This window comes from Eptesicus fuscus, chromosome 21 (genome assembly GCF_027574615.1).
Source record: "Eptesicus fuscus isolate TK198812 chromosome 21, DD_ASM_mEF_20220401, whole genome shotgun sequence".
Lineage (NCBI taxonomy): Eukaryota > Metazoa > Chordata > Mammalia > Chiroptera > Vespertilionidae > Eptesicus > Eptesicus fuscus.
The window spans coordinates 22,359,171-22,385,336 of NC_072493.1; the positions used below are offsets into that span (position 1 = coordinate 22,359,171).

Here is a 26,166-nt window from a genome sequence, read left to right on the forward strand (position 1 = left end):
CACAAGTTATCATGAGTAAGGTCAAGAGTGAGGTAAGGGGCCCTGTTAGGGTAGCTCAGTTGGTTAGAATGTCCTCCCAATATGCCAAAGTGGCGGGTTTGATCTCTGGTCAGGGCACATACAAGAAGCAACCAATGAATGCATAAATAAGTGGAACATCAAATCGATATTTCTCTCTCTCTCAAATCAATAAATACATTTTTTAAAAGAGTGAGGTAAATAATTTAAGTCTTGAGGTCAGCTTTGAGTCTCTCAGATGGTTTCATGGGGATATGGCCAGAGATCATTCTGCTTTAGAACTGGAGCTGAAACATAACACAGGCTGTGATATTATTTTTAGCTTAATGGAAACCCATACCTTGTGACCCTTAGTACAGGCATGGCCATTGTTTCTGGCTGCTTTAGGGCATTAATGACCAGTAAAGGAAAGGGCTAAGGCTTATTAAGTGGGCATGCTGTGATGAATCGAAATAGTGTTGGGGTTCCATATTAAATCAAAATCATACATTAAATCAGGGTCCTTGATTTCATTTGACCAAATTGGATGTCCCTGAAAATCTTGGAGTTTTAGGGCCGACATCCTGAGGTGTGCTCGAATACCTACATGTGACTCAAGCCTTCAGTTTTTAGAAAGTTCCTTGAAGACTAAAACCATATCTTGTTAAATATTCTATATTTAACAATTATATCAAGATATTGAAATCAACAAGAGAGTTTATATTTAGTAAATGCTCAATATAGGGACAGTAACTTCTAAGTACAAGGTCTTTGGTATTAATTTATAAATCTCCAAAAGATTTTTAAAATATTATTTTTTATAAGCTGGCTCATTAGTAATTATTAATCATATATTAAATTTCCTGTACCAAGTCTTTGTCCATCCCTTTTGTTTTCAGTTTCTAAGCTGACTAAACAACTAATGCTTCTGGAGACTAAAACGCAGAGCCAAGAAAAGGAGCTAACTAAAAGCAAGGAGCAACTGGAGAATTTATGTACTGAATGCCGAGAACTGAAAACACGGTTGGAGGGCAAAATAGCAATGAAAATTCATACTTCGATTGTAAATGAGTTACAAAGGTACGGATTAATGCTTTTTCAAGGGTTAATGCACCCCAATGCATGTTGTTATAGACAGAGTGGGGAGAAGTTGCTCTTTTCTTTCTATTTCAAAAATTTTTGTTCCATCTTTTTCTGAGTCTCTTTCTGAGTCATTGTAGCTGCATCACCACAGGTGTCTGAGTCTGAGAGTGGTAAATACTGTATTAAAGGAGAAGAGGACTGTCTCTGAGGGCTACCCTCTGCACTTTGTGTGTATGATATTTTTCTCTACTGTTCCAGCCTTTATTGATGTTAGAACCAAAGATAATTTAAAGGAGTAGAACTGAAGCCTAGAGATCCAGCAGTAAGGAACTGGTTAAATGAAAGGATGCAACCATAAAATGGAATACAACACAGCCATTAAAAATAATGTCACAGCCTGACTGGCATGGCTCAGTGGTTGAGCATCAACCTATGAGCCAGGAGGTCACGGTTCCGATTTCCAGCCAGGGCACATGCCCGGGTTGCGGGCTCAGTCCCTGGTGTGCAGGAGGCAGCTGATCAATGATGCGCTCTCATCATTGATGTTTCTATCTCTCTCTTCCTCTCCTCTCCTCTCTAAAATCAATAGAAATATATTTTTAAAAATTAGTTTTAATAAAAGAATTATATGCCCAGCCGCACTCTCTCTCCTATCCCCTGGGAGCTCCATCCCAGGTCCGCCAAGTTCGGGTGGGGAGATGCTGTGCAGAGGCCTTCCAAATGACCCACCAGGGGCTGGAGTGTTGGGCTGATTATCATTTGCCTGGCAAGTGGCTGCTTCATTGTAGCCTCTGTGTACTGGATACAAGCCTGTGATGTTTTTGTCCATCAGCCGGTTGCAGAAGGAGGAAGAGAAAGAAAGTGCTGAAATGGAAGAGTTGATGGAAAAGTTGGCGGTCCTGCAAGTGCAGAAGAAGAGTTTGCTGTTAGAGAAGAACAACTTGACGGCTAGAAACAAAGCACTGGAAGCTGAACTCGAAAGGGCACAGAACATAAATAGGTCTTTATGTATATTTTTCTTAAGCTTTTTTAGTTGTTAAAAGAAGACAGTTGAAAAATATTCTTTCTTTTTCTTTTTCTAATATTGGCTATACAATAGAAAAGAATCTAAGTATAGTAAAAGCTTTTCTATTGACCAGCATTTTTCTAGCCTATAGTTCACATATTGTTGAGAGTTATAAGATGATTCTAAGAGTATGAAACTTGCAGAAGTTCTTTCCAAACCTTTTCCTAAAAGTTTACTTTGGGATACTGAATTCCTTTTCAAAAGTAACTTTAAGAACACGAACCTAAAAATTAATAGACTAAAATATTATTAGCTTATTAATTGTGTCAAAGCATTTTCTGATTTCGATTGGCTTGACTCTGAGCCAATAGTTATGTTGAGTTTAAAATTAAATTCAGTTACCATTTCTTACCTTGAAACTTACAGATTTAGATTGCTGAAGAATAACTTGCTGTTTTTATAATACAGATATTCATTATGCTCTAGCCATCCAGGTTAATGAGTTTTTTTATTCCACCATTTGGGGGAACTCTTTAGGAGATCTCAAAAAAAAATTGACGTCCTCAAAAAGCAGGTTGAAAAAGCCATGGAGAATGAAATGTCTGCTCATAAGTACCTGGCAAATCTTGTTGGCCTGGCAGAGAATGTAACTCAGGAACGTAACAATCTTATGTATTTGGTAAGTCTCCTCAGTTGCTTCCAGTACACTGTAAGTTTATATGCAAACATAATTTCAGGAGTATTTTTTTGTTTGTTTTACAAAATTATCCATAAACAGCTTCATTTTTTAAAATTTCAACAGCAAAATTTCAAATTCTCCATAATTTTATCTTTCAATCATGAGGGAAAAACATTTTTAAAAGTCAGATAACTCAAACTTTTAAATAATGGCAAATTATATTTTAAAAGGTAAACTAATAGAGTTAGTCCATTCAACTAAATAGGAACAGTAGTTATCAGGTATATTACATACACACCTGATAACTTTATATTCTCTGTAAAACTGACTTAATATATTCCTTGTTTGAAGAAACATCAGACTCATAGATAGGTTAAATAGAGTTCATCCTAAGGACACAGTTTAAAGGGCAGTGATATTCATCCCCGTTGTTTCTAACAACACCAGTCCTCAGGAAGGGAAGGGAGTAAATTATTGGTGGTCCTAGGTGAAGCTCTACGCAGCCGCAAGAGTGATGCCATGGACATGATCCTTGGTATCTCCACAATGATTTTAAAAGATGTCTACAATAGATTGTAGAGTGAAATAAAATAGATGCTATGCCAAGCTATATGCATTGAGAAAAGTCTGATAGGAATTACTGCCAAATGTTACAGTGAATTAGATATTCAAGTGGTGGAATTACAAGAGATGTTTTTAAATCGTGGTAGAATTATAAGAAAAATTTTAAAATCATTTTATTTATCTGCATTTTATGATTTTTCTACATTGAACTCATTGCTTATTTAAGCAATGTTGGTAGTGTAGAGTCCTAAGTAACAGTTTAATGGATGTCATTACAAAAGAGACTTGAGGACTTTCTGAGAGTCAGAAATTGGCAAAGTTGGAAGTAACTTGGCCCTTCTCCAGGTGAATGAAGTGTGGAGAGTCTGTCAGGATGTGTCACAGGCTTACTCCAATTTGCTAGAAAGATATTAAGTTCCTCCATAGGAAAATGCACAGAGGTTTTAGCTATGTTTATATAAGAAGAAACATAAATAGTATCCAAATCCTGGGGGGAAATGTTGATCTTTTAAAAAAAATTTTATATTTTATTTTAGAGAGAGAGAAAGGGAGGAGAGAGAGAGAAACATTGATGAGAGAGAGAAACATCTATCAGTTGCTTCCCTGTTTCCCCTTCTGCTCTGCCTCGTGGGCTTACCCACTGGTATATCAAGAGGCAAACAGAGGGCTTATTGAAAAACATAAACTGCCAAACAAACCCATTTATCTAGCAGGCATTCGTGGAGACCTGGCTGTCCCGTGTCATTGCCACTGAAAAGACAAAGCCAGCCCGGCCTGTATTGCTCAGTGGTTAAGCATCGATTCCTGGTTAGGGCGTATGCCCTGGTTGTGGGCTCGATCCCCGCTAGGGGGCGTGCAGGAGGCACGGGGAGGACACGCAGGTTCCTCCGGCCCATATGGGCCAGAGAGCATTCCAGGCTTCCATGATGAAGTCAAGATCTTCCCTGACCCTTAGGTCCACCCCTCATATTTATGAGCTTAGGATAGAAATATAAATGGAGGCCACATACTCTGTGTTCAAATACATAAAGTTACAAATCGTGACATAATGAAATGTGTTTTCTCCTCCTGCCCTGACCTTGGTTATCATGGCCTGAAATCCAGGCCTGAGTTAGAGTCTTAAGACCCCTCAGACATGGGGGGAGCTGCTCTCATATGCCCTGGCCCACCCACCATGAGGGATCTCTGTACACACAGACACTGCTGTCCCCTTGACCCTACAGGGTCCTTCCCCGGGGGAGCCCCAAGGCCAGCCCCCTCTAGTAGGGGTTTAGGGGTGGTACTGGCTGCCTTTGCACTGTCCTGGGGCTGTGAGCCATACACTCCCACCTTGCCCCTTTCTGGTCTCTTGGGCCTTGTGAAAGCCCTTTGTATTGATACTGGCATCTTAATTTCTAATCCTGCCTTTGGGATGGGCTTTCTGTGTGACTTGTGACAAGTTAAATAACTGTCTTTGTTTTATTTTTCCTTTCTAATAATCGAATTGCCGTTACTGGCCTACTCTAGAAGGAATGCTCAGTTTTATAATTTTTTAAATGATTTGAAATAATTTATAGTGCATAGTAGTTCATGTCCCATGTAGACATTAATATGAATCATTCAGCTTCAAATTATATCCCTCCTTGGAAATACTGCCTATCACATTTGTTTAGAGAAAAGCATTGTGCATCCATATTAAGTTCTCCTTAATTCTGTAATTATTCAAATAAATCAAGTTAAAGTTTATTTGCATCTTGGCACTTACTCCTTGGATATGATTGAAGGAATGGTATATTCCATAAGGATAGAGAACTGTGTTAGAACCCTTGCAACCTCTCCCATTCCCTGGTTCTGGGAGCACAGATCTCCTGTTTGTGCCCAGGAAGGACACCCAGCGTACTGTTCCAGCTCTTGCCTCTCCTCAGCTGTTGGCCAACTTCTGTCCACAGCCCCTCACACAGGGAGTGGGAATCCAGGTAGGGGCAGGAGGGTTTGGGCCAAAACAAGTGGCAGAATGGAGATCATCTGAGAGTAGTAATATTCTTTACAGAAGAATTTTTTATTCTTTTAATTTTTCTGTATAACTGAGAGCCCATTATTTTCCTTTTCATCTTTCTCCTTAGGCCAAATGTTTAGAAAATGAGAAACATGGAGTTCTCGACAAAATTATAAAAGGCAATATTCGCATGGGAAGGTTAGAGGAAAAAGTCAAGGTAAGTGATCATTTAGCCTTAAAGATTACTTTTTCAAATGGGAACAGAGGCTGACTGGGTACAGGTTTCCACAGGAAGATACATCTCGCATGTGTATAACGCTGCTCACCCAGAGATTAAAGCAGCACATGGTTTTCCTGGCTGAAATGGCACCTCTCCAGAGGTAGCATCTCTCTACTCATTGAAGAAACTGAAGCTCATCTGCACAATAAGATACAATGCAGATGTGGTTTGTTTGTTTTTTTAAAGGCTACAGAGCCCGTTCGGTGTGGCTCAGTGGTTGAGCGTCAAACTATGAACCAGAAGGTCACAGTTCAATTCCCAGTCAGGACACATATCAGGACTGCAGGCTCAATCCCCAGTAGGAGGCATGCAGGAGGCAGCTGATCAATGAGTCTCTCTCATCACTGATATTTTTATCTCACTCTACTTCTTCCTTCCCCTCTGAAATCAATAAAAATATATTTAAAAATAAAATATACAGAAAAATCTCCAGGCTATATCCTTAAGTTAATGTTCAGGCTTTATGATCAAACCTAGTTCAGTTGTTGGTTCAATTGGAGAGTAGCATTGACCTACCCCTCTCTTGCACCCTCCAGTTTCTGTTCTCATTGTACTGACTCTCCTCCTCTTGACCACCGGCCATACTTGAACATTCTCCTCCCCATTGAATCATTCTGACAGCATGCATCCACAGCCTCAGCAGGCACACCGATGTCTCCTGGGCAGGGGCAGGGGCAGGAGGACCAGCAGGCCAGAGGCCTGAGTAGATGGGGAATAAGATCCAGGACCTCTGAGCTCAAGTGCATGTTATATAGGACAATGATTAAAAAGGTCTGGTAAGTGGATAAATAGAGTAATGACATTCGTTTGATATGTTGGAAAATTAACAAACCAAGAAAAGCAAATTGAAGCATTGGCTGGCTGTGTGTAAATACTCATAGTATTGGGTGAACATAATATGTTGGGCGTTTGTCTGTTTTATTTTAGGGAGCATAAGGTTTAGTCCTGAATTATTTACTTTTAAAAAGTTAAACAATATTTAACTTAAAATTTCTCAGAACCAAATCTGTGTCCTAATACAATGAATAGGTTTTATTTTTCCTACATTTCATAAATAGTGAGTGAAAAAAGCTCAGCACAAATGAGTACCTATAAATATGATTGCATTTATATAACGTTTAAAACAGGCAAAGTAACCTGTTTGGTGCATTCATAAATTGTAAAACTAGAAATCAATAAAAATATTTTTAAAAATATTCTGTGTATTACATTGGATAAGTTACATGGTATTTTCTTTGTTATTAATGAAATTGTTCATATATGTTTTATGTTTCCCCCAAATATCCACGTGTCACCTTACCAATGAGGCATACCTTGACTATTTAATTGGTGGTCCCTATTCTCATTACGTTGCTTTATTGTTTCTTCCAAAGACAACATTCTAACAGACTATATAATTTATTTATTATGTTTATTGGTTATTGTTTGTCTCCCCTGACCAGACTATAAACTCCACAAGAACAGGGATCTTTTTCTGTTTTTGTTCACTGATCTATCCCAAGCACCTAGAATCCAAATAGCATTGGATTCATAGTATTCAATAAATTAAATAACTATTTTGGAAATTAACAAAATAATATATTTTACAATTTTAAAAATTCAACAATATCAAGCCTTGTCTGGCATGGCTCAGTGGTTAGAGCGTTGGCCCGCACACCAAAGGGTTGCAGGTTCGATTCCCAGTCAAGGGCATGTACCTGGGTTGCAGGTTCGATCCTCGGCCCTGGTAGGGGCACATGCAAGAGGCAACCAATCCATGTCTCTTTCACATCAGTGTTTCTCTTTCTCTCTCTTTCCCCCTCCCCCACTCCTTCCACGTCTCTAAAAATCAATGGAAACAAAATCTCCTCCGGTGAGGATTAAGAAACAACAAAAAATTTCAACAATATCAAAAGCAGTATATAAAATAATATTTCAACTCTGCATCAGAAAGGCTAGAAGAAATACACCATATTGTTAATGGTAGGACTCTGCCTTAGAAGTATTATGAGTAGTAATAAGCAATTATGGGTTTTTGTTTTTTCTGGTTGGCTTTTATTTCTAAAAGAGGAAGTCTGATCTTCAGAGTGGGTGGCCTTGTCTTGGGAATCCATCTCATCATTGCTCATCCAAATAGGAATAGTAAAAAGGGCCCACCCAGCCACCAAAAGAGGAAACCTGTGATCAGATCCAGGTTAGACAGGGCAGAATCTCGGGGGAAGTGAAGAGACCTGGAAAAGGGTGGAGAAAATCCACAGGTGATATCTCACAAAATTCCAGCAAAATATGATTTGTAAAAGTGAGGACATCACCTTGGAAGTCAGGGCTAGGAGGAGATCTAAGAAACTCAGAGCTGCAGGGAGGAGCCATTCTCCACCAGGCTGGATTCAGAGAGCCATGGAAGAGGCTTCAAGAGAGGTGGAAGGTGTCCCTGACCCAACCAACCTATGCTCCCACCCTCCTAGGAACCTCATCTTATCTCAGAGGAATCCAGTGCCCTCCATACAAAAATACCTTAAGAAAATGGAAGAAAGTAGAAGTATAATTCTCCTATACATGATGAAATGCATCACAAAGTGTTGCCACAAAGGAGATAAAAATGGAAACCTATACTCCAAAGTGGATTGATAGGCAGGTAGGTGGGTAGGTAGATAAATAAGTAGGTAAGTAGATAGGCAGGAGGTAGCTAAAACTTAATAAAGCAGTCAAAGCTAGGAAGAAATACCACCAAGCAGAAACAGTGTCCTAAGAAGAGACGGCCAGACAAAGGAGGGTGTGAAATGGAACAGGTACAACATGGGAAAGAAATACAAGGAAAAGAGAAATAATTTCAGAAATGTGAACTGAATTGCAAGGATAATCTATACTAATGATAGAGAAATAGGCAAATTATCCGTTACAGCGTCACGTCATGACCGGATCAGCAGGCTGCGTCCCCGCCCTCTGCTCAGGCAGCTGATAGGAGGGGATGAGAAAGGAGAGGGAGAGGAAGGCAGGCCTTCATGCAGACAGGCCAAGAGGAGAAACAGAAATACAGAAATGGGACAAGAAAAAGATGCAGGAATGGAAAAGGGAAGGAAACGTGGGGTTGCACATGGGAGGGGGTGGCAACCGCGGGGGGGGGCTTGGGGGGAGCAGGTGCACCCAGTGCAGATGTGGGAGGAGGGTTGTGGCCCCTGGCTTGAGCCATTGGCGGGGAGGTGCCCACGGGTCCGGGACAGAGTGGTGGACGGTCTGAGGCCTTCTGGGCAGAGATGCTCCTGCTTCATGGCAGCAGCAGTGCCCGGGTCGTGCGGGCCTCGGCCACCCTCGCTGGGCTGGATGTCCCGAGCAGGGAATGGGAGCAGGATGGAGTCAGGGAGGCCAGGGAAGGGGGGGGGGGGGTGAACACCTGGTGAATACCCCCCGAATGGAAGCTTTAAGAAGAGAGGGAGGGAGGGAGAGAGAGAGAGAAGAACTTTATAAAGGAGTCAGTAGAGAGCAGAGTTAACCCTTTGCACTCGCTTCCTTCTTTATTGATTCCTGCTACCAATGCTAACCATGTCGAGTCACACTCAACATCCGAGTGCAAAAGGTTAAAGAAGGAAAGAGGATGTATGAGTGAACTGTAGGAGCTATAATGAAAATCAAGTATAGTTGTGTACTGGGGACAGATTTTAAAAATAGGAGTCAGAAAAGAAAAAAGAAATGATAGTGAATAATTAGGCAGGTAGATAGATATTAAAACAGTGGAAGTAAGTAGAGAAGAATGTATGGGAAAGGTAGGATGAGAGAGAAAGAGGGAGGGAAGAAAAGTTTTAGCGGGGAGCCAGTAGAGCTTAAAAGGAGAATGGGAAGAAGGAAGAAATGGGGGAGGGAGCAAAGCAGGTAGGGGTGAGGAAGTGAAGAAAAAAATTAAGGTGGGGAGGGAGGGCAGGGGTAAAGATAAAGGAAAGAAGGAATGTGGGGAGGGAGGGAGGATAGGAGAAAGGTGGAAGAAGGATGATGGAACCAGAGTAGGAAATAAGGAGGAAAGAAAAGTTTATAAAGGATGAGTCAGTAAAAAGTGTTGAATAAAGGAGAGAGAAAAATTGTGTGAAAGGGAGAAGCCAATAAGGAAGTCAAATACAATTGTTTGTGAAGATTAAAAAGAAAAAGTTAATAGGGGCGACCAGGCCAGCAGGGGAGGGCAGTTAGGTGGATCAGGCAGGCAGGCAGGTGAGCAGTTAGAAGCCAGAGGTCCCGGATTGCGAGATGGATGTCCAACTGCCAGTTTACTGGTAGTTGGACATCCCCCAAGGGCTCCCAGATTGGAGAGGGTGCAGGTCGAGCTGAGGGACCACCCCCCCCATGGCCCCCCGTGTATGAATTTCATGCACCGGGCCTCTAGTGTGTTCATAAAAGCACAATAAGGAACATAAAGGATAGAGATGAAAAAGGCAAAGACAAGAAGGCAAAAATAGGAATGTCAAAAGAATTCAGTAGAAAGTGATAGAGATCCAGTATCCTATTGGTAGAGTCCCCAAAGAAGGAACTAAGCAATGGAACTTATTCTGGTCTAACCATAATTCATAAAAACTTTCTGAGTTAAAAGAAGACTTGAATCTACATATTGAAAGGGCACAATATATGCCTAAAACAAACACATGGACCCAGAAAATTGATATCAACACCTATAACTTTAAGATAAACAAAGAATACCTTGAACACTCATGCAAAAGACCAAGGCATAACAAAGAAAAAACCATGTTGGCACCACACTTTTCAGTAACAGCACTGAATGCCAGAGGACTGTGGGCTACCATCCGTAAATATTTAAGGAAAGAGAGTATGAGCCAAGGATATTTCCATCCAACCACGCTGCTCTTAAGACATTCTGACCATGTAAAAACTTTGTCCTAAGCATCAATCAAACAAGAGTTTAGCCAACCAAGAAATAATTGGGCAGACTTTGGAAAAGTATTAATAGTAAGAATATATTAAACTGTGAACTAAGAATTAAAACAGGGCCTTAGCTGGTTTGGCTCAGTGGATAGAGCGTTGGCCTGTGGACTGAAGGGTCCTAGGTTCGAATCTGTCACGAGCACATGCCCGGGTTGCGGGGTTGATCCCCGGTAGGGAGCGTGCAAGAGGCAGCCAATCAATGACTCTCATCATTGTTTCTTATCTCTCTTTCCCTCTACCTTCCTCTCTGAAATCAATCTATAATAATAAAAGCGATATATGCTAATTAGACTGGATGACCTTCCAGATGAAGCTGGGGCTGCGAGGGAAGCCCGGGTCCTGGGTGCCAGAGGGAAGCCAGTGCTGGCAGCCGGGGGAAGGAAGGCCTACTCTTGCACAAATTTTATACATCGGGCCTCTAGTAAAGATATATTTAAAAAAAAAAAAAAAGGCAGGGATAAGGTTGATAGAATGTAAATGTTCTCTGCCAATGTGGAAACAATACAATCAAAGTATATTGAAATCAAAGAAAATCTGATAAGTGAAGGGGAAGGAAGGTAGAAAGTAGAATAAGCTAGCTGACTGCTTCATATGTAATAACTTGAGTCAAAGGCCATCATTTAAAGCTGAAAAATCAGCCGAAACCGGTTTGGCTCAGTGGATAGAGCGTCGGTCTGCAGACTGAAGGGTCCCAGGTTCGATTCTGGTCAAGGGCATGTGCCTTGGTTGCGGGCACATCCCCGGTGGGGGGGTGTGCAGGAGGCAGCTGGTCGATGTTTCTCTCTCACCGATGTTTCTAGCTCTCTATCCCTCTCCCTTCCTCTCTGTAAAAAAAATCAATAAAATATATTTTTAAAAAAATAAATAAAGCTGAAAAATCAGGTAGGAGGCACTTAAGCATATTTAAGTGGGAGAAGAGTGAAGAAAAGGTTATGAGCTAACATGTTACTTACAAGCCCTGGTTGGTAAAGGTCAGTGGATAAAGTGTCAGCCTGTGCACCGAAGGGTTGCAGGTTTGATTCCAGGTTAAGGGCATGTACCTGGTTATCAGGTTTGATCTCTGGCCCAAGTCGGGGCAAGTGAGGGAAGCAACCAATCGATGTCTCTCTCACATCAAAGTTTCTCTCTGTCATCTTGCCCCATCCCTCCCTCACTTCCACGCTCTAAAAATCAGTGGATAAAAATATGCTCAGCCCTAGCTAGTCTGGCTCAGTGGATAGAGCGTCGGCCTGTGGACCAGAGTCCCGGTTTGATTACAGCCAAGGGCACGTACCTTGGTTGCAGGCTCCTCCCTGGGCCCAGGACCTGGTCGGGCTCGTGCAGGAAGCAACCAATTGATGCGTGTCTCTTACATTGATGTTTCTCTGTTTTTCCCTCTCTCTTTCACTTTCCCTAAAAACCAATGGAAAATAATCTCCTCGGGTAAGGATTAAAAAAACAATTATGGGATTCGGCAAAAGCAATTCTAAAGGGAAAGTTCATAACTAAACAGGCCTACCACAGGAAGCAGGAAAATTTCCAAAAAAATAATCTAACTTTACACCTAAAGGAACTAGAAAAAGAACAACAACAACAACAAAACACCAAATTAAGTAAAAGGAAGGAAATAAAGTTCCGAGTAGAATAAACAAAATACAGACTTTAAAAACAGTAGAAAAGATCAATGAAACTAAGAGTTGGTTCTTTGAAAGGATAAACAAGATTGGCAAACAGATAGCATCAAGAAAAAAGACAGCCCGGCCAGCATGGCTCAATGGTTGAGCGTCGACCTATGAACCAGGAGGTCATGATTCAATTCCAAGGCAGGCCACATGCCTGGGTTGCAGGCTTGATCCCCAATGTGGGGCATGCAGGAGGCAGCTAATGATTCTCATTATTGATGTTTCTGTCTCTCTCCCCCTTTCCCTTCCTCTCTGAAATCAATAAAAATATATATATCTTAAAAAGAGAGCAAATCCAAGTAAGTAAAATCAGAAATGAAAGAGGAGAGATTATAATTGACACCACAGAAATACAAAGGATAATTAAAGAAAACTATGTATAATTATATGCCAATAAACTAGATAATCTAGAAGAAACAGATAAATTTCAAGAAATATACAACCTTCCAAGACTAAATTAAAAAAAAAAAAGACCAATTACTAGCAATGAAATTTAAGCAGTAATAAAAAACTCCCAACAAACAAAATCCCAGGACCAAACTAAAGTGAGTCTTCTGTAGGCAGCATATAGGTGGGTCTTGCTTTTTTATCCATTCTGCCACCCTATATCTTTTGTTAGGAACACCTTAGTCCATTTACATTTCAAATAATTATTGATAGGTATGTGCTTATTGCCATTTTGTTAATTGTTTTGGTTTTTTTGTTCTGTTTCTTCTTCTCTTGATCTCTTTTCTGTTGATTTGATTTTCTTTTGTGTTTTGATTGAATACCTTTCTCTTTGTTTTTTATGCATTTTTTGTAGGTTTTTGGTTTGTGGTTACCATGAGGTGTGTGTGTGTGTGTGTGTGTGTGTGTGTGTACACAAGAAATACCAATATACATATATACATTAATAAAAGAGAAACTTGCAAATTGATCACTCCACTACACCCACCAGCCAATCAGGAGTGAGTATGCAAATTAACCCAACTAAGATGGCAGCTGCCACGGAGCTGGAGCGAGCAGGAGGCTTGGGTTGCCCCTGGTGATGGAGGAAGCCAAGCTTCCCACTTGCCCTGGCCAGCCCTGGCCTCTGCTCAAGGCTACAAAGTTTCAATTATAGAAGATAAATAAATCCCAGATACCTACTTCCAGCCGGCCCTGGCCTCCGCTCAAGGAGGTGCTGAAAAAAAAAAAGGAGGGGCTTGGAGCTTGGGTTGCCAGGGGGCGTAGCCAGCCTGAAAATGGCCCTCAGCCCCTCACCCAGGCTGGCCAGGCACCCCAGTGGGACCCCCACCCTGATCCGGGACACCCTTCATGGCAAACCATCCGGCCCCCACCTATGCACCAGGCCTCTATCTATACCAGGGGTCCTCAAACTTTTTAAACAGGGGCCAGTTCACTGTCCCTCAGACCATTGGAGGGCCGGACTATAGTTTAAAAAAAACTATGAACAAATTCCTATGCACACTGCACATATCTTATTTTGAAGTAAAAAAACAAAACGGCAAAAACACCCGCATGTGGCCCGCGGGCCGTAGTTTGCGGACGCCTGATCTATACTAATAAAAGGGTAATATGCTAATTATACTGGGAGACCTTCCAGGATACCTTTCGGACATGCTTCTAGACAAAGCCATGGTGGCAGGGCCAAGGAAGAGGCAGTTAGAGGCCAAGAGGGGAGGGTAGTTGTGGGTGATCAGGCCAGGATGGGACGGCAGTTGTGGGTGATCAGGCTGGTGGGGGCGGGGCTGGTGGGGGTAAGCAGACCAGCAGGGGGGCCAGTTGGGGGCAAGCAGGCCATCAGTGGGGGTCAGTTGGAGGTGATCAGGACAGCAGGGGGGCAGTTTGGAGTGAGCAAGCCAGCAGGGGGGCAGTTGGGGGTGAGCAGGCCAGTGGGGAGGGAAGGAGGGGCCTAGCAGGCCAGCAGGGGAGGGGGGCAGTTGGGGGTGAGTAGGCCAGCAGGGGAGGCAGTTGGGGGTGAGCACACAGGCCTGGGGGGAAGTTGGGGATGATCAGGCTGGCGGGGGGGGGCATTTGGGGGTGAGCAGGCCAGAGGCGGGGGGCAGTTGGGGGCAAGAGACCAGCAGGCAGAGTGGTTAGGGGCAATAAGGCAGGCAGGTGACCAGTTAGGAGCCAGCAGTCCCAAATTGCGAGAGGGATGTCCGGCTGCTGGTTTAGGCCCAATCCCTGTAAACTGGCAGAAGGACATCCTTCGAGGGGTCCCAGATTGGAGAGGGTGCAGGCCAGGCTGAGGGACACCCCTCTCCGTGCACAAATTTCGTGCACCAGGCCACTAGTCCTATATAATAAAACCCTAACATGCAAATCGACTGAACAATGGAACCGGTCATGACATGTGTGGACCACCAGGGGGCAGACGCTCAACCCAGGAGCTGGCTCCTGGTGGTCAGTGCGCTCCCACAGGGAGAGAACCGCTCAGCCAGAGGCCAGGGTCATGACTGGCAAGCCCAGCAGTGGTGGCGGGAGCCTCTCCTACCTCTGCTGCAGGTGGGCGGTAAGGAGAAGGGGTCCTAGACTGTGAGAGGGGGCTGGCCAGGCTGAGGGGATCTCCTCCCCCTCCCCCCCAGTGCACGAATGTTGTGCACTGGGCCTCTAGTATATATATGACAGTATTTTAAGCTGATAGGTGTTTAAATTCAAATACATCCAAAATGCACTACAGTTTTACTTCCCCCTCCACTCTATGTTTTGGACATCATGTTTTTCTTGTCTTTTGTATCCCTTGACTATTGTAGTTATACTTAATTTTGCTACATTGTCTTTTAACCTTCATATTAGCCTTTTAAGTGATTGATTCACTGTATTTATTGTATATTTGCCTTTACCAATGAGAATTTTTCTTTCCCGTATTTCCTTATTTCTGGTTATACCTTTTCTTTCCTGCAAATGAAGACCATTGACATTTTTTGTAAAGCTGGTTTAGTGGTGGTGAACTCCTTTAGTTTTTGCTGGGAAACTCTTTATCTCTCCTTCAATTCGGAATGATAACCTGGCCAGATACAGTATTCTAGGTCATTGGTTCTTTTCTTTTAGCACTATAAATATTTTCTGCCACTCCCTCTGGCCTGTAAACTTGCTTCTGAGAAATCAGCTGATAACTTCATGGGATTTCCCCTGTATCTGACTTGTTTCCTTCTTGCCTTGTCTCATCTCTTTATCCTTAACCTTTGCCATTTTAATTACGGTGTGTCTTGGTTTAGGCCTCTGTGGGTTCATCTTGTTTGGAGCTCTGTGCTTCCTGGACCTGAATGTGTTTCCTTTCCCAGATTAGGGACGTTTTCAGTCATTTCTTATTCAGATATACTTTCTGCCCCTTTCTCTCACTCTTCTCCCACTGGAATCCCTGTAATGTGGATGTTAGGGCACTTAATGTCCCAGAAGTCTCTTATCCTCATTTTTATTAAAAATTCTTTTTTCAGCCCGGCTGGCATGGTTCAGTGGTTGAGCAATCAACCTGTGAACCAGGAGGTCATGGTTCAATCCCTAGTCAGGACATATGCCTGGGTTTCGGGCTTGATCCTCAGTGTAGGACCTGCAGGAGACAACCAATTGATGATTCTCTCTCATCATTGATGTTTCTCTCTCTCTCTTCCTCTCCCTCCCCCTCTGAAATCAAGAAAAATATATTTTAAAAAAATATTAATAAAATAAAATGATTTTTTTCATTTTGCTGTTCTAATTGAGTGATTTCCATTATTCTGCCTTCCATGTTGCTAATCCAATCTTCTGTATTAACTAATCTGATTTCCGTTCCTTCTAATGTATTCTTCATTTCAGTTATTGTATTCTTTATTTCTGATTGGTTCTTTATTACATTTTCTAACCTTTTGTTAGAAATGCTGAGTTTCTCTATTCTACTCTCAAGCTTATTGAGCATCCTTACAACCATTTCTTTGAATTCTTTATCAGACAAATGAGTTATCTCCATTTCATTAGAGTTTTTCTCTGGATTTTTTAAATTGTTTCTTCATTTGGGACATATTCTTCTGCTCCCCATTTTGTTTGACTTTCTGTGTTTGCTCCTATGAGTTTGATGAAATAGCTTTTTCTCAATCTGTGTGCCAGATGTTTCTGGTAGGGCAGTTATAGTCGGGCAAGGCACGTGGCAAAAGGAATGGGTTCCGGGCAGGGCAACCTAGTGTGTGTTTCCTTGCCCTTTTGCTCTGGGTGGGGCTATCCTGTGTGGGTTGCACTGCCCCGTATGTGTGCAATGTGCCCTGTTACTTTAATCGTCTGTTGCCTGAACCTGATCTGGGCAGGGCTACTCTGAGTGCATGGGTTTCAGTGCCCCAGTGTCCCCACACTTTCTCTGGGCACAGCAGCCCCGCGTGCGCATGCAGCTGCTCCCCACTATTTCTGCACTTTCTCTCAATAGGACAGCCTTGCATACGGGCACAGCGTTTTGCTGGTTCCACACTCTGGGCAGGGGGTGTCCCGCATGCAGCTCAGCAGGTGCATGCTACTGCACCCTGCCACACCCACCAACCCATCTCCAGGTGAATGGGCCCATTTACATAGGCTGGGGGTGCTGTCCTGCTCCTGCTGGATCTAGTTCTGGGAGGGGTGGCTGGGGATGTGCTACAGCAGCCCTGCAGCTCGGCCAGAAAACTGGGATAAAGCGCCCGCCCCGTCCAAGTGCAGGAGAATTGTAAACAGTGGTGCTCACCAGTTCCTCCATTCTGGACAATTCCTTCAGCACCAACAGGGCACTCGCAGTTCCCAGCCTTCTCTGTACAGTCTTCCTTTCTGTTTGTGCAGAAGCTGTTCCAGTTGGCTCTTAGATGTCTCCCAGAGGAATTGCTGTAGATATAGGTGTAAATTTAATGTGTCCTTCAGAGGGGGTGAGCTTAGAGCCCTCCTACGCTGCCATCTTGGACTGGCTTCCAGAATGTCATAACTTCCAAAGAGAATTTCATCTATGTAAACTATACTATTAGTCAGACTATATGTGACAAAGTTTTAGAAATGCTCAGAAGGAAATTCATAACCTTAAATACTGTGCAACAAAAATGTAAGAAGGAGCCCTAGCTGGTTTGGCTCAGTGGATAGAGCATTGGCCTGCGGACTGAAGGGTCTCGGGTTCGATTCTGGTCAGGGGCACATGCTCGGGTTGCAAGCTCGATCCCCAGTTGGGGTGTGCAGGAGGCATCCGGTCATTGATTCCCTCTCATCATTGATGTTTCCATCTCTCTCTCTCTTCCTATCTGAAATCAATAAAAATATTTTTAAAACATGTAAGAAGGAAGATAAATGGATTAGTCTTTTATCTCAGTCTTCTCAGAGTATGCCAGAACCTTCTGTTTTAATTTTATTTATAACATATAAAAATAATTTATAGCATGATATAAATTAGAAATTTGGTTTTATTATACTTGAAATTTTTTGTTATTTTATATGACTTTTATGATCTAGACTTGCCCTTCCATATCAGACCTATCCAGGGCTTACTCAACTCATGGGTCTCCGACAGCACACGGAGGTAGGTCGGGAATGCATCCTTGAGGCCTCGGCCTGGGCAGCAAGCAGCCTCCCTCACTCACAGCGTCCTCCTCCTCCACCAGGGGTACAAGAAGCTGGCTGCACTGAAGCTGGATGACATTAGTCACTGTCTGACAGAGCAGCAGGAGGACTTTGCTAGCAAGACAGCTCAGTACCAGCAGGAGATGCGGCACCTCCATCGGATGCTGCAGGACAAGCAGGATGTCCTGGATGAGGCGCTGCAGCAGAAAAGGTAGGGCTGCCCCACCCGTATCGTGTGTGTGTTTTTTGGATGTTGGTAGAATTTTCCAATAAAACCCTCTAGATCTGTTATGTTTATTTAATTACTTACTTTTGCTTTTGTATTTTAGTCTTATCTGAATTTAATGTTGCTCTTGATTTTTATTTGCTCCTTACTTTGTTTTCTTTTTAAAAATTTCCCCAGCGATTGACATGTAACATTGAGTAAGTTTAAGGTGTGCAATGTGATGACTTAATACATGTATATATTACAAAACGATGACCACAATAAGGTTAAAACATCCTTCACCTCACATAATTACCATGTTGTTGGTATAGTGAGAACGTTTAAGATCTACTCCCTATGTACTCTCTACTATACCATACAGTATCGTTAACTATAGTCGCCATGCTATACATTACATCCCAGCCTCTCATTTCTTTAATCCCTCCTTGAAAATTTTCTGTTGTTTGAATATTGGACCTCCTAAATCAACTTACTCCTCTAATTGTCCTTCCCTTTTTCTTCTCTTATAACTCTGATATTTTTGTTTTATTCAATTTTCGTGTGAGATATTATAAATTTTAGGTGAAATGTTTTCCTTTTTTGTATTTATTGACAAGAACATTAAAATCCCCTTTTTTGGAAGATCATAATGATAAGATTAGAGGTGCATTATGTTCTCTGTGGATATAAGGTTCTCTATCAGTTACACCTTTATCCTTTAAACTTGCGATAGACGAAATATTGCCAGTGTATTAAAAACATTGGGGAATATCACAGGCTTTGTGAAGGTGAACTTGGTGATCCCTCACACTTAAGCCCGCCCTTTCATATGGCTGTGTTGCCTTTGACAGACAAATAAAAACTGATGCCTGCAGAAGAAGAGTGACGCTCAGATGTTATTTTCTTCAAGTTTTAGTAGGATCCATGAATTTGATGCCATGCAGAATGCAGTTATCTGTTTGTTTCCCATCAGCCAGATGCTTCTTAACAGGAGGCTTAGAATTTCATTAGTAGAATGGAACTTTATTTTTAACTTTCTCCCCATTCCATGTTTTTCTCTTTAGTTGTTTAAAATTTATATATTCTTTGAGTGGTTACCCTTGAACTTTCACCCTACATATTTAACATTAAAAAATATATTTAATCAGCATACCTACATTTCTTCCCCCCAAATGTAAGCTCTAATGCTTTAATCTAATTATTTCCCCTTTGGTTTATAAGCTGTTATCTAGTATCATTAGATATAACTATGTAATTTTATGTCATTATTTTTATCCATCCCAAATTAAATACTATTTTTATATAGTTGTTTATTTTTATTTACCTGCAGTTGACCAATTTCTTTGCTTGATAATTGTTAAAATCAAGACAACTAGTCCAAAATGGAATTGCTTATGCTAAGCCCCATGTTACCAAACAAAGTCTAAATGTACAATTTCAGCTCTTGCAGAAATGGAGTCTTAAATCAGTCATGTAGGAATCACCTGATTAGCACTAGTTTTGTAATCTACCTAATAGGCCTCCTTCCAATACCCGGGTGCTTTTTCGCCTCATTTAACTTCCTTGTCCCTGCTCTCTTCTGCCTATAAAATCCTTTATTTTATACAGCTCATTAGAGCTCCTTTCTATCTGCTAGATTGGATATTGCCCAATTTGAATTGATTTTTGCTAAAAAAGAAAAACAACTCAAAAATATGCCTCAGTTAATCTTTTAACATATTCTTTCTTGCATCTCAGAATAGTTTATTTCTCAGATTAGTTTCATTCTTCCGAAAATACATTATTTCGAAGTTTATTTAGTTAGAGGATGTTGGTAGTAAGCTTTCTTAGTTTTGTTTATCTGAAAACACTGGATTTTGACCCCAGTCTTATAAGATGATTTTTGCTGAGTATAGAATTCTACATTGACAGGCTTTTTCTCTCAGCATATTCCATTGTCTTCTCTGTTCATTTTTGCTGTTATGATGTCTTTTGTCATTTTTTTAAAAGGTCCATCTTGTCCTGGACGCTGTTGCTCAATGGTTAGAGTGTCATCCCAAGCACTGAAAGGTTGGAGGTTCAATTCCTGATTAGGGCACATACCTGGGTTGCAGGTTTGATCCCTGGCCCCAGTCAGGGCGCATGTGGGAAGCCACAAATTGATGTATCTCTCTCACATCGATGTTTCTCTCCCCTCCCTCCCTCCTTTCCGTTCTCCCTGAAAGCAATGGAAAAAATATCCTCTGGTGAAGATTAATAAACACACACACTGGCAGGTTGGATTACAAAACAAAATCCAACTGTATGCTGCCTTCAGGGACACATCTCAGCTGCAAGCACAAACATAGACTCAAAGGGAAAGGATGGAAAATGATACTCCAAAGCAACGAGGCATGCGGCCTACCAGCTGCAAGTTTGGCATGCTTGCTCCAAAGCAAATGGCATCCAGAGAAAAGCGGGTATGGCCATACTTATATCAGACAAAATATATTTCAAGCTAAAAAAGATAATGAGACAAAGATGGACATTTTATAATGATAAAGGGGACATAGCAACATATATGCACCAATCAGGGAGTACCAAAATATAAAAAGCAACTACTAATAATAGAACTGACAAAAATGCAGTTATAGTTGTGAACCTAAATACCCCATTGACATCTATAGATAGATCATCCAAACAGAAAATCAATAAGGCATTAATACTAACCTTAAATGATACATTAGACCAATTGCACATAATTGATAATTACAAAGTTTTCATCCCAAGACACCAGACTATACATTCTTCTTTAGTGCATATGAAACATTCTCAAAGATAGACCATATGTTGGGACCCAGAACTAGCCTCAATAAATTCAAGATTGAAATCATACCAATTATATTTTCCAACCACAGTGCTTTGAAATTGGAAATTGCACAAAGAAAGCAGGAAAAAACACACACAAATATGTGGTGATTAAATAACATGTTACTAAACAATGACTGGGTCAGAGAAGAAATGAAAGAAGAAATAAAAAAATGCATAGAGACAAGTGAGAATAATATGACATCAAAATTTAGGGAATACATACAAAATGGTTATAAGAGAGAAATTTATATCATTGCAAGCCTATCTCAAGAAACAAGAAAAATGTCAAATAAATAACATTTCACCATAAAGAACTAGAAAAAATACAACAAACAAAGCCCAAACTCAGTAGAAGGAAGGAAATAATAAAAATTAGATCAGAATTAATGAAATAGAAAACCAAAAGACAATAGAAAAAACTAATGCAACCAAGAATTGGCTCTTTGAAAACATTTTAAAAATTGACAATTAGGAAAAAAGAGAAAAGGCTCAAACAAAATCAGAAATGAAAGAGAAATTACAATGGACCCCACAAAAATACGAAGGACTATACCAGAATACTGTGACATGCTATATATGCCACCTATTCGATAGCCAAGAAAAAAATAGATAAATTCTTAGAAATGCATAACCTTCTTAGACTAAACCATGAAGACCTGGAAAATCTAAATAGATTAATCAACAGTAAGAAAACTTAAAGGGTCATCAAAAACCTATCAAAAAGTAAAACCCAGGACCAGATGGTTATACTAGTGAGTTCTAACCAAATATTTAAAGAAGACATAATATGTATCCTTCTCAAACTCTTATAAAAAATTAAAGAGGTAATACTTCCTAACTCATTTTACAAGGCCATCATTACCCTGAAACCAAAACCTGGCAAGGGTGACACACAAAAAAGGAAATTACAGACCAATAACTCTGATGAATATAGATGCAAAAATCCTAAACAAAATACTAGCAGATCAAATACAACAAAACATTAAAAAGATAAAGTGGGGTTCTTTCCAGGGGCACAGGATGGTTCAACATACTCAAATTGGTCCAATGTGATAACTCACAGCAATAAAATAAAGGACAAAATCTTATGATCATATCAATAGATGCAGATAATGCATTTAATAAGATACCACATCCAGTTATGATTAAAATGTTCAATAGAAGAGATAAAAAAGAAAGTAGCTCACCATAATAAAGGCCATAAATGACAAACCCTCAGCTAATATACTGAATGGTGAAAAATTGAAAGCTTTTTCTCTAAAATCAGGAATAAGATAAGGATGCCCATTCTTGGCGTCGCCACTCTTATTCATTGTAGTGCTGGAAGTTGTAGCCAGAGCAATCAGGCAAAAGAAAGAAGCAAAAGCATCCAAATTAGGAATGAAGAGGTAAAATCATTAACTTTTTGCAGATGCCATAACTCTTTAACATCAAAAAGCTATTAGAAACAAATGAAAAAATACAGTCAAGTTATAGGATATAACATCAATGTACAAAAATCCATTGCCTTTCTATATAACAATGAAATTTCAGAAAAATGAAAAAAACTTTTTCATTTGCAATTCCATCAAAAAGAATAAAATTCCTAGGAATAAACTTAAAGGATGTGAAGGACCTATACACTGAAAAACCACAAAAGGACTTTTAAAATATCCATGATGCCATCATCACATTTCTGTTATACAACTTATTAATATATATTTTTCTGTACTGCATTCTGGGTGATTTTCTCTGCTCAACATTCCAGTTTACTAATTCTCTCTTTGGTCGTATCCAATGCACTGTTTACAGCAGTCGCCAACTGGTGGTCCACGGGCCACTGGTGGTCCATGAGGTCCAAAAGGTTGGCGACCGCTGGTTTAGCACATTCACTGGGTTCTTTTCCTGATTGTCTCAAAAATTACCTTTTACTCTTGATACATTACAGTCAGGGCCTGGGGATGCCCTATCATGGGGAATAATATAGATTCAAACGCCAGATGTATTTGCAAACGGAAGACTCTTAGCCTCACAGAAAAACCTGCTAATCTTTTTTGAAGATTAGCAGGTTTCCCACCAAACGATCCTGTCTGTGAGGGTCATCCTTGTGCCTCCATTTTCCTGCCTAATTCTAGAGCACAGAGTTCAGAGTGTATCTAGGAAGAAGAGGAAAAACATGGAGAGTTTGGGGTTTTTTGTCACACCTGGTTCTCATGGGCCCAAGACTCCACAGAAAGCTGGGTTCTTGCAGGGGCTTTGTCCTCAAAGCAGTACCAACATTTTGTTTACCTGCCTCTGTGGTTTCAGCTTAGTCTTCAGTTCTTTCTGCCCTTAGAGATTTCCTAGTGTTTGTTTTTAGTTTAGCCATGCATTTATCCTGATTCATTGCTGTAATTTGTCAAACATGTAGGTGTTTTTGTGCTAGAAACAAAAGTCTGGAGATTTCGGGGGACATGGTTTACTTAAGTAGTGCCCAGCCCTCAGTGGGCATCATGGGACTTGGAAGGAAGTAACAGTTCATAAGGAAAGTGAATACTTGAACAAGTGCGCATGTCACTGGCCTCTTTGAATCTCAGTGTTTTCTCCCTTAAACAACAGTGCTCAGCCCACCTGATAATCCACTTTCCAACATTTGCCATAACCACCTCCCCTTGTCTATGAAGCTGGCTGCCCACAGTCCCCCAAAGGGCTCATCATCCTGTGAAGTGGGGGCTGATATCCTGGTCTGTTCGCCCAGGGGACCACGCCCTGTGAGGACACGGATACCTTTGTCTGCCCTGTTTCCTGAGCACCCACATGGTGCTTGTCACGCAGTCTCTGCTCAGAAAAATCTGCTTCATTGTCCTTTCCTTTTCTCATAAGCCCGTTTCCCTCTGGGCACTCACCCTCTTGGCACATGGTCTAGGCCAGTCGTCTCTGTGTCCTCCATTATGAGCCCCATCCCCCTATGGCTCCCTCCTTACCCCCTTACTAATTCTATTTTTTAATTATTGATTCCAGAGAAGGAGGAAGAGAGAGAGAGAAACATCAATGTGAGAGAGAGACATCGATCGGTTGCATCCCATACATGTCCTGCCTGGGGATCAGACCCTGCAACCTAGGTATGTACCCTGACCAGGAGTCGAACCCATGATCTTCCTGTGCACAGGACAACACTCCAACCAACTGAGCCACCAGGCCAGACCCCTTATAATTCTTTATGTCTGGGCCCACCAGTGGCTCAGTGGGTAGGTGCCTGTGAAAGGTGCCTGAGTGTTGGCCAGGTCACAGTAGGGACAAGCAGAGGGGACAGAGGAGCAGCCTCGAGGACACACGGTACCTGGGTGCTCTCGGCCGGGCCATTGTGCTATATGGTCAACCACTCCGGTTATTATATTTCATTTTTATGCCGTATAATTCTGTAGAAAAACCAAGAATATGTGCATTGATGTCAAAATAACGGAGATGGCGACACTTAGAGAGGAAAGGTAAGACGTTACGTTCAGCCGGTGCCTTAGTCTTTCGTTCGGTTTCCAGGGGACCTTGGTGTTTCGTGCAACACGGGGAGCCTGGCTTCCCCACCTGAGCCCAGTGGGCTCTGTGCTCTGGTGTAAGCCAACTTCCATTCGAGTGCTTGCTACCTTAGGATTCATAAGGCTCTCCAAGTCTTTTTTAATGGTGCGGTTTTAAACTTTTCCTGTTTTGGTGATTTCTCAGAGCAGTGGAAGGTGAGCTGGAAGTTGTTTGGGAGTCAACCTCCAAGGAAAACCAAAGAATCCGAGAACTTCTCCGAGCGACACTGGAGAGGAGAGGCGTGTGGACCAGCACCAGAGCCTCCGAGGATCCCCGCCTCGACGGCCTCGCTCAGGGCGACGTGCTGGATGACGGCAGCCTCAGCTACTGTGACATGAAGCCGCCTCCCTCCCCCCGCCAGGGTCTGCAGGAGCCCCTGGGCTAGGACCTGGGCCCGAAAAGTCTGCCTTGCCAGAACAGGGAAGGGCAGACTCCCACCTAACACTGCAGTGTTTTTCCTTCTCAGGGCCAGGAAGAAATAAACTGTTTCAGAAGCTTAATTCATGTTTTACATTTTGCTTTGCTTTAATAATGTGCTGCTACACTGTATGTTAGCCAGTGCGTGTCCTCTTGCCACACTGCCACTGAGAATGGCTCGTGAGACCCACTGTTCAGGTAACGGGCCTCGGGAGCTGGCCCGGCCCCTGGCTCCTAGAAAGCACCGGGGGAATGGCCGGCGGGACCAGCTCGCGTGCTGTGTGTCAGGTCCGTCTGTTGTCCGGGGGAGCAGCAGCGATGGTCTCTGTGCCTCGGCTCTGGGTGGCATTTTGTTGTTCGGTAGAAATCAAGGTGCTGGTACTCTGCAGGGAAGTTGTGCAAAACGTGTTGCACCCTTTCCCTAAGCCTTTCTCTCTCCTCCCGGGAAGGTACTTCTAGGGTCACATAGTCCCCTCCCCCTCTGAGAGCCCTACTTTAAGCACCAAGGCGGGGTCTCTGCCCACTGCCACCACCAAGACGGACGGCGGGGGCTGTGGCTCTGCTCCACTCTGTGCCTCACTTTTCTACGGTAAATTTTATGAAAGCTAAGCATTAAGTATTTCTGATGAAAATAGCACCCACATTTAAATGTACTATAAGCATCAAATATATACCAGATTTTGAAGACTTACTATGAAAAAAAGAATGTAAAATATTTCAGTAATTTTTATGTTGCTTATATGTTGAGATAGCATTTTGTATCTATTTATTCAGTGACTTATATGTTGAGATAGCATATAAATTATTCGAATTGATTTCATCTGTTTTTGTTTTTTCTACTTTTTGAAAAACGTGGCCACTAGGAGTGTTTAAATGACGTACGTGTGTGTATTGTGTGCCATTGAGTCAGCTCCGACTCTGGCAGCCCTGTGAGTGAGTGACGCCCAGTGTCCTGTCAGCAGCCCTGCTCAGCCCTGCAGACGCATGCGTGTGGAGGCTTCTCTGAGTCAGTCCGTCTCATATTTGGTCTTCCTCTTTCCCTGCTGCCTCCTGTTTCTCCCAGTATTTTTGTCTTTTCCAAGGAACCCTGCCTTCTCGTGATGTGCCGGACGTAGGACAGCTTCGTGTTTTGTCATTTTTGCCTCCAGCAATGTTTCCAGCTTAATTAGCTCTAGACCCACTTGTTCATCTTTCTGGTGGGCCAACGTATCCACAGAGCTCTCCTCCAACACCATATTTTAAATAAATCATCTTTTTTCCTTAGTGGAAAACAATACTAAGTTTCTAGAAGATAATTCATAACTTTTGGTCAGGGAAGGATTTCTTTTATTTTTTAAATATATTTTTATTGACTTCGGAGAAGAAAGGAGAGGGGGAGAGAGGTAGAAACATCAATGATAAGAAAGAATCATCGATTGGCTGTCTCCTGCACGCTCCCCATTGAGGATTGGACCCACAACCCAGGCATGTGCCCTTGACTGGAATTGAACCTGGGACCCTTTAGTCCAAAGGCT

The 26,166-nt window shown here is 42.0% G+C and overlaps 1 protein-coding gene across 1 annotated transcript in view; it reads left to right on the forward strand.

The window, feature by feature from the left end:
• The window catches only part of CEP89 (centrosomal protein 89), a 63,373-nt gene extending 38,638 nt beyond the window's left edge, over positions 1-24,735 (forward strand). The window contains exons 14-19 of the mRNA XM_028143022.2: positions 897-1,077; positions 1,913-2,080; positions 2,624-2,765; positions 5,432-5,521; positions 17,712-17,881; positions 24,380-24,735. Coding sequence (XP_027998823.2) covers positions 897-1,077; positions 1,913-2,080; positions 2,624-2,765; positions 5,432-5,521; positions 17,712-17,881; positions 24,380-24,620 — 992 coding nt within the window. The 3' untranslated portion in view covers positions 24,621-24,735. The remainder of the gene's footprint in view (positions 1-896; positions 1,078-1,912; positions 2,081-2,623; positions 2,766-5,431; positions 5,522-17,711; positions 17,882-24,379) is intronic.
• The last annotated feature ends 1,431 nt before the right edge of the window (positions 24,736-26,166 follow it).